The following is an 8,739-nucleotide window of genomic DNA, read 5'->3' on the forward strand; positions in this document are numbered from 1 at the left end:
CCTTCCTTCTCCAAACATCCAACTGCCAGGACCAGGTGACTGACCCAGTATGTTAATACATAGGGATCAACTCTTTTTTGTGATTTTATATTGGTAATCCTTTCTGGCCTATGGCAACCCTGTTGACCTTAATTTTGTTGTTTGGTACCTGCAATAATAACGTGTGTCAGGGCAGTGACAGTTTTCCCTTTGAGTATTTTAGCAGGAATGCCCCATTAAAATCAAGGGAGGAATTCCTGTTGAGGAATCTCTGGAGCTGCTGCTGTGAAGGGGCTTCAGTGCCAGCAGTGCCAGTCTGGAGGGGCAGGAATGTGACTACCAGAGGGGCTCTGGAATGGATGGATGGATGGATGGATGGATGGATGGATGGATGGATGGATGGATGGCCAGAAAGTTTCCTGGACAATTGCTGACCATGTGGGACCCCAGCCCACCTTCCTTCTGCAAGCACCCAACTGCTGATGCTGGCTGAGTTCACCTGGGATGCTTGCAGCAGGGAGGAAACAGAGGGAGAGTGTTGGCATTTCCTGAGCAGATTCCCCATCAGTTCTAAGAGCGGCTCTGTGTCTCTGCGTGGTGCAGCATTCTGGTGCAGTTACTGCAGTGGATCGGGAGCGGGGCACTGCACGCACTCAGTGCACCCGGCCCCGGCCCCGGCCCCGGCCCCGGATTCTGGTGCAGTTACTGCAGTGGATCGGGAGCGGGGCCAGGGAGCAGGCTCTGAGCCGGGCTGGGACACAGCGAGCCCGGAGTCCTTGAACCATTTTGGAGGATGCAGTGGGAGATGTTTACAGTCCTGGGCTGTACCGTGTGCTGGACACTGTGTTTAGTGCGCGGTGATTCCTCTCCACGGCAGATCTCCCGTGCAGCTGCCAGGCCGCCCGTGCCGGGCCGCCGGGCACAAATCCCGGGAAGGAGCCGCTCCCTCGGGAATGCCGCGGTGCCCACGGAGCCTCCAGGGACGCGGATCGGGGCGATCCGCGGGGAGAGGCGCCCCGGCTCCAAGCCCCGGCCCCCGGCCCCGGCCCCCGGCCCCGGCCCCGGCCCCTCACGCTCCAGGCGGGTTCCCGCCACGGCGCTGCCTTTAAATTGCCCGCGAGGCCCCGCCCTGCTCCCTAATTGGCTCCGCGCCGCTTTCCGGCTCCCATTGGCTGCGTGCCGCGTGGTGCCTCATGGGGGTTGTAGTCCCGAGCCCCGCGCGCTGCGCCATGGGCGCTGCGCTCGTCGCCGCCTGCGCCCCCTGGCGGCGGCAGCAGCAGCGGCTCCGAGCCCGGCGGCGGCGGAGCGGGGACGGTGCCGGGGGTCCCGGGGGTCCTGGAAGGTCCCAGGGAGCCTTGGGAGGTTCCGGAGGGTCCGGGAGGGTCCCCTGATTGCGCTTCGGCAGAACCGTTCTCGAGGACCTTCTGCTCGAAGCTGCGATCCAGCCCGGCCCCGCCACCGCCTCCAGCCGGGATCGGCGCTGGGGGACAGCGGCGGGACCCGCCGGGGCTTGGGACACGCACAGAGCTGGGGGAGGGAGCACACCTGGCACACACACACACACCGGGAACACAGCATCTGGAATAGACACACATCTGGAATACACACACTCACCTGAGGACACACACACCCCCGTAACACACACACCTGAGGGACACACACACACACACACACCTGGGGACACCGACACACACCTGGGGACATGAACACTCATTGTCGGGGACACACACACCCCTAGGACACACACACACGGCCAGGAGGACACCCAGCCCGTCCTGCCCCACGGCCACTCCGTGTCCCAGGGCCCCGATCCCACCAGAGCCCCGGTCACCCGCTGTCACCTCTCACTGGACCGTGTCCTGCCCGTGCCGGGGCAGCGGTGACGGGCGCGTGCCCGAGGGTCCCGGTGGCTCTGTGTGTCCCTCCCCGAGCAGTGGCAATGCTGTTACTCAGGGGACAGCCCCTCTTGGGGCCAGCTGGGCTCTGGGGACAGGGCCATGGTCAGGGTGGCACCCCAAGCGGCCCCGTGACGGCGGGGCAGGGACAGGGGCAGGGACAGGGAGCCCCTCGTGCCTGGGCTGCTTTGATGGTGGTGGCAGAAAGGCCCCGTCCCCGGGCTGGGGACACTGGGGACACACACAGAGACGGGGAGAGATGACAGCTCTGCTTTACCATGTTGTCACCAGGCGGGGGGGGCGGCACGGCGGCTCCCCCCGGCCCAGCACAGCCCCCCGGCCCGGGACACGGCGCGTCGGTACAGCCGGACCCCCGAGACCCCCCGGGACCCCCGGCAGCGCCCCAGGGCGGGCAGAGAGCGGCGGCGGGACAAGGGGGGCACAGCCGGGCATAGGGGTGCCGTGGGGCAGCGCGGGGGGCACCCCCAGCCTCTTGCCACCCCCAGCCCTCTGCAGCCCCAAGCCCTGGAGCGGCAGCCCTCGTGTGAGCTGACGGGAGAGGGGGGCTCGGGGCACCGGAGGGGCGCGGGGAGGGGGATCCGCGGGCCGGACGGCGCGGGGGGTGCCGTGGGGCTGGGCAGGAGCGGGGGGAGCTGGGGGGCAGCAGGGAACCGAGCCGCGGCCCGGGGACGCCGTGGGGCTGGGGGTCACTGCGGGGGCGGCCCGCGGGGCTGGGGATGCGGGGGCGCCGCGGCGGCTCCGGGCTCAGTCCGAGTAGATGATGAAGCCGGAGAAGGTGCTGTACTTGTTGTTGTTGCCGCCGTGGGCTTTGCCCCCGTCCAGCTTGATGAAGACCTCGTCCCCCGCGTCCAGGTGCAGGATGACGCTGTTGCTGGCGTAGTCGTAGTTCTGGTCGGCGTCCTGCGCGATGGCGCTGGCACGGACCTGCCCAGGGGACACGCGGGACCGGCTCAGGGCGCGCCTCGGCCGCGGATCCCGCGGGACGCGCCGGGTCCCGCCTCACACGCGTCAGACCCACCCGCCCCGGGGCAGCGGGGGTGCCCGGTCCCGCCGCGGGGCAGCGGGTCCCGGGTGGGAGCGGCCCCTGAGCACCGCCCGGAGCCCCCCCGGCCCGGCGGGCACCGATACGGGACCGCGGCTCTGCCTCTGACGGGAACTGTGGCACAGCGTGTGACCGCGGCTCTGGGTTCAGGGGCAGGACTGCAGCCCAGGCACAGCACCCCAGCGTGGGACAGGACCACAGCTCTGCCACGGAACCCCAAACCCAGGTTTGGATACAGGACCGTGGGTCAGACCCGGAACCCCAAATCCAGGTTTGGATACAGGACCGTGGGTCAGACACAGAACCCCAAACCCAGGTTTGGATACAGGACCGTGGGTCAGACACAGAACCCCAAACCCAGGTTTGGATACAGGACCGTGGGACTCTGGGTCGGACACAGCACCACAGCTCCACATGGCACCACGGCTCTCCCACAGGACTCTCACTCCGGATTTGGATGCAGGACCCAGCTCAGGCACAGGACCCCATGTCTGGGTGTGGATGCAGGGCCATGCCCGGGACACAGGACCGAATCTCCCAGCCCAGCCCCAAACCAAACCACTGAACCCAGCGCATCCCGCAGCGCTTCCCAGCAGCTGCACGGGGACCGTGAGCGTGTGCCGGGGCCGAGCTCACATCCCCGTGACACGGACCCGCACCCGCTGCGGGGCAGGATGCTCCCCCGGAAAGGTTTCTGGGTGCCGGCAGAGCCCGAGGAGCCGGCACCGCCGGGAGAAGCGGCTCGGTGGCTGGAGCCCGCTGCCGCTGCAGAATTCTTTGGCTAATCAAATCTCCGCCGGCGCCTCGCGGGGAGATCGCGGCGCTGGGTGACAGTGACAAGGCGGCTGCTGAAATCCCAAGTGAAATGCAGAAGCGCTGCGCCGGGAGAAGGTGCCGCTAATTACAAGCGACGAGAATCGGCTCTTAATTGGCTCGCGCGGGGCGGGCCGGCACCGGCGAGCGGCTGCGGTGTCCCGGAGCGCCGGGAGAAGGACGGCTGTCCCCGTGCAGCCCTGGCCTTTGCCCCCAGGACAGCAGTCCCAGGGGACCACTCCTCCCCGGCTGCACCCCCCGAGCCCACCGGCAGCCTGCGGGGCTGGGGTGGGACGCTGTAAACTCTGGAACCCACACACGGCCGGGCTGGTGATCCCACAGGACTTGCCCACGCAGCCGTGTCCCTCGTGCCACCAGCAACACTCGCCCTGTCAAAAGTCACCCTGTGCCCACCCTGCCACCGCGAGGGTCCCCATTCCCGGCGGGGACCCTGAATCCCAGTGGGTCACAGCGCCCACCCCTGCTGGGCACTTCTGCTGCGGAACAGGAGTGAGGGGAGAAGCCGTGAGGAGGGAGAGCCAGAAAAAGCCGTTTGGCGCCGGGCTCCCGCCATCGCTCCCCGCAGCCGGGGCTGCCGGTGCCATCCGTCTTCCCTCGTTAAGGAGCCGCCTCATCACCGCGCGCCCGCCAGCCCTCGCTAACCAGGCAAGATAAATGGCAGCGCCGGGCCCGGCCTGAGCCGCTCCAGGCACCGCAGCGGCACAGGAAGGGCGCTGCCACCACGGCAGCCATGGCCTCACCCCCTTGTCCTGGTCTGTGCCTCAGTTTCCCCATGGCACAGACGCGAGCTGCGAGTCATGGCGCTGGCATGGCCCCAGCCTGGGCTCTGCTGCAGCCGCTCTCCCTGACCCCAGTGACAATGCTGGGGGTGTCCCCGGTGCTGGGGACACTCTGGAGTGGTGCCCAAGGTTGCACCCAGGAGCTTTCAGGCACACAGGGGACAGTGGGGTGCTGCCATGTGCAGTGACACTTGGGGCCTCGGGGACACCACGTGCCCCCCGTGCCACCACGGCCCAGCACCTCCGAGGTGAGGCAGCAGCTGCCCCTGGAGACCCCAAAGGCAGTGGCAGATGCTCCTCAGGATCCTCGGGCACAGCTCCGGGTGCCCTCCCAGCACCCCCGGGCACAGCAGCAGGTGCCCCCCAGGGCCCCTGGGTACCTCAGCAGATGCCCCCCCGATCCCCAGAGAGGGCAGTGGGTGCCCCCAGGACCCCCCAGCACGTCCCTGTGTACCCTTGGGGACTGTCCCCAACAGTGCCCTGGGGCTGTGACCCTCCCTGAGCTGGGGACGGGCTTCTACAGCATGGGGACCCCAAAACCACCTGGCACCAGCCCTGTCCGTCCATCCATCCATCAATCAATCAATCCGTCCCTCTGTCCGTCCTCCTCCCTCCCACTGCTCTCACCTCAGCTACGGGCTAATACAAATAATAATTAATGCTAATTAATCACCAGCAGCAGCTCCCCTGGCTCTCATTAACTCCAGCCCCGACCCAACGGTGATGGGCAGCCCCCAAACCGGCAGCACCCGGGGGATTTTTGGGGGCCAGAGGGGCCCCCCAAGTTCTGACTCGTTCTGAATACGCCAGGAGCGACCTTTGTCTGCTGGGAACCCCACACCGTGCCAGGGACGGGGGATTTTTGGCAGCAACCCCCTAAATAACCCCATTTTTTAATTATTTGGGCCATTGAGGGGGATCTTCTTTATAGATATCGATGCGGCAAAGCCTTGTTAGTAATTAACAAGCAGTTAATTAAGTTGCATCGCCAGCCCAAGCGCAGCTCCTCTTGACAAGGGGCTCCACAGCTTCTGGAAATTCATCCAGGAATGTCGATGCCCCGCAGAGCTGGGGGGGGTAGGAAGGTTTGGGGTGGTCCCCAAAAAGATTTTGGGGGAGGCCAAAGGGTTGAGGTGAGTTTTTGGGGTGCTCAGTCCGGCGTTACCCAGATTTTGCCTGGGAGAAAGAGCCAGAAGTGCCAAGCGGCGCTGGAACCCCCAAAAATTTAAGGCTGGAGGGCGGGGGAGGACAAAAATAATCTCAATAAAAGGAAATTGGAACCGTTTGGATGGAGAAAAGCTGCCGAGCGGCTCCTGCTGTGCTCCCGCTCGGAAGGGCTCGGGGAGGGGCGAGGCTCCCACTCCTGCCTCACGCCCCGGCTGTTTCTGCGGTGATAACTCAGTTTTGGGTTAATTCGGGCTCCTGCATCCTCAGGACAAGGATGGATCGGTTGTGATGCCGGAGGAAACGGCGGGCAGCGGGAGCAGAGCGGATGGATCCCGCGGGAACGCCGCCTGCGGTGACATCCAGGGGAGCTGAGCTCGGGTGCCATCCCGGGGGTCACAGCCACATCTTGTCCCCCGAGTCGTGGCCGGGAGGGGGACATGGCGTGGGAAAGGGGCACCCGAAAAGCGGGTGGGTGGCGAGGCTGAGTCCTGGCATCAGGGGTTCCAGCGGGATGAGGTCGGGGGATGCGGGAGAGGGGAGGGGAAGGACGGAGCCACCCCCCTGTGTGTGTCCCCGCGGTGTCCCCACGCAGCCCGTCCCTCCTGAGCCAGCAGCGGCAGCAGAGCCGGCTCCGGGCTGGGGGGCAGCCCCCCAAAGCGGGGCAGGCACTGCCCCCCTCGAGGCCACCGCGGACACTGTCCCTGCCCAGGAGCCCTGTCCCCGCAGGGACCTCCGCGGGGACAATGGCACGGCCGGGGGGACACCCCGGGGACGCTGTGGGGGTGGCCCAAGGCACCACAGGACATCAGGAGGCACCCCAAGGAACATCTCCGCGGCCAAGGAAAGAGCTGAGGGAACCCCCGGGGACACGTCAGGGTGGATGGTGACTGTCCCCAGCACTGGGAGAGGGACAGGGAACACAGGGCAGCGTCTGGGAATGGGAGGAGGAGGAGGATGGGACACCCAGGGGTGCACCTGGAGCTCTGCACTGTCCCTGGGAGAAGGACAGGGCACCCCAGGGGTGCTCCTTGAGGGAGGGGAGCAGGATGGAGCACCCCGGGGACACAACCAGAGCCTGTCATTGTCCCTGGGAGCAGGATGGAGCATCCTGGGGGACACAACCAGAGCCTGTCATTGTCCCTGGGAGCAGGATGGAGCACCTCGGGGACACAACCAGAGCCCATCATTGTCCCTGGGAGAAGGAAGGAGCACCCCGGGGACACAACCAGAGCCTGTCATTGTCCCTGGGAGAAGGAAGGAGCATCCTGGGGGAGCATCTCCAGCACTGGGAGAAGGATGGAGCACGCTGAGGATGCAGCTCCAGAGATGGGAGCAGCACAGAGCCCCTCGGGGTGCACCCCGAGTCCATCATGGCACTGTGAGGAGAACGGGGCACCCTGGGGTTACAGCTCCGTGCCCAGGAGAAGAACGTGGCACCCTGAAAACGCACCCAAACCCCATCATTATCACTGAGAGAGGGACAGAACGTCCTGGGGGTGCATCCCTGGGGGTAGGAAAAGGACAGGGCGTTCTGGGGGTGCACACAGAGCCCATCTGCACCACTGGGAAAGGATCAAGCACCCAGGGGTGCACGTCAGTGTCTGGGAGAAGGATGTGGCTGTGGCACCCTGGAAACACACCCAAACCCCATCATTGTCACCGAGAGAGGGACAGAACGTCCTGGGGGTGCATCCCTGGGGGTAGGAAAAGGACAGGGCGTTCTGGGGGTGCACACAGAGCCCATCTGCACCACTGGGAAAGGATCAAGCACCCAGGGGTGCACGTCAGTGTCTGGGAGAAGGATGTGGCGTGCCAGGGATGAGCCCAGAGCCCATCACTGCCACTGGGAGAAGGATGTGACACCCTGGGGATGCATCTCTGGGGCTGGGAAAAGGACGGGCTCTGGGTGCTTCCCCAGGGGGAAAGCACTGGGAGAAGGACGTGGCACCCCGGGGGTGCATCCCTGGGGCCAGGAGAAGGATGGAGCACCCAGGAGTGCACGGCCCCCTGGGGAAGCACCCAGAGCCCGTAATCAGCACTGGGAGAAGGACGTGGCACCCCGGGGGTGCATCCCTGGGGCCAGGAGAAGGATGGAGCACCCAGGAGTGCACGGCTGGGGCCGGGAAAAGGACGGGGCCCCTGGGGAAGCACCCGCGGTCCATCATCAGCACAAAGAGGATGAGGCACCCTGGGGGTGCATTCCGGGGCCAGGGGAAGGATGGAACATCCCGAGGAAGCACCCATAGCCCTTCTCCCGTGCTTGGCGACAGCAGAGCTCCCGGTCCCGCGGAGGGAGCCGGCACGGGCAGCCCTTACCTGCCCGTTCTTGCAGAGGTCGGCCCACATGCTGGTGCCGTCGCCGCCGCGCATGAGGACGTGGTAGGTGAAGAAGTAGGTGCCGGGGATGGCGCAGGTGAACTTGCCCGAGGCGGCGTCGTAGCTGTTGCCCAGGTTGGTGACCACGTCGTCGAACTTGAGGACCTCGTAGCCCTCGTGGGGGTTCTTGAGGCCGGCGTAGAAGGCGACCCGCGGCACGGTGCTGTAGGTGGCCGCGCTCACCGCGCCCGTAGCGCCCGGTCCCGGCAGTCCCGGGGGTCCCGGTCTTCCTGCTTCACCCCGCGCCCCCACCGGCCCCGGCGGCCCCGGTTCTCCGGGCGGCCCCGGCGGTCCCGGTTTCCCCGGTCTCCCCGGTTTGCCTTGGGGACCCTGCACCAGGGTGGAGGGCGGCGGGAGGGGGCCGCGCTCGGCCGGTTGCGGGGGGGCGGCGGGGCCGTAGGGCTCGCAGACCATCCGGCAGGTGCCCAGCATCTCGTACCGGCCGTCGGTACCGGCGGAGCTCACCAGCACCGGGATGAGCACCACCAGCACCAGAACCATCACCACCCCCGCCGCGGCCGCCAGCAAAGTTTTCCGGCCCAGGCTGAGCCGCCGCCCGGCCGGGGCGCGCTGGCGCCCGGGGGAGGGAATGGTGCCGGCGGGGGGCAGCAGGGCGGCGGCGGCGGGGGGGCTCGGGCTGGCGGCG

At 66.7% G+C, this 8,739-nt stretch overlaps 1 protein-coding gene across 1 annotated transcript; it reads right to left on the reverse strand.

Moving 5' to 3' along the window:
• Positions 1 to 1,887: 1,887 nt before the first annotated feature.
• Positions 1,888 to 8,733, reverse strand: C1QL1 (complement C1q like 1). Its single transcript, XM_039700835.1, has 2 exons — positions 8,034 to 8,733; positions 1,888 to 2,819 (listed from the first exon to the last, which is right to left on the reverse strand). The coding sequence occupies exons 1-2, from the start codon at positions 8,592 to 8,594 to the stop codon at positions 2,640 to 2,642; spliced, it is 741 nt and encodes a 246-aa protein (XP_039556769.1). The 5' UTR covers positions 8,595 to 8,733; the 3' UTR covers positions 1,888 to 2,639.
• Positions 8,734 to 8,739: the final 6 nt, after the last annotated feature.

The sequence above is a fragment of the Passer montanus genome, unplaced genomic scaffold (assembly GCF_014805655.1).
Source record: "Passer montanus isolate IOZ18808 unplaced genomic scaffold, ASM1480565v1 scaffold145, whole genome shotgun sequence".
NCBI lineage: Eukaryota > Metazoa > Chordata > Aves > Passeriformes > Passeridae > Passer > Passer montanus.

Coding starts and splice junctions, on each gene's coding strand:
- C1QL1 (XM_039700835.1), bottom strand. CDS start 8,594: ATGGTTCTGGTGCTGGTGGTGCTCATCCCGGTGCTGGTGAGCTCCGCC. Junction 2,820..8,033: donor ACCTCTGCAAGAACGGGCAG/GTAAGGGCTGCC, acceptor TCCCCTGGGCAG/GTCCGTGCCAGCGCCATCGC.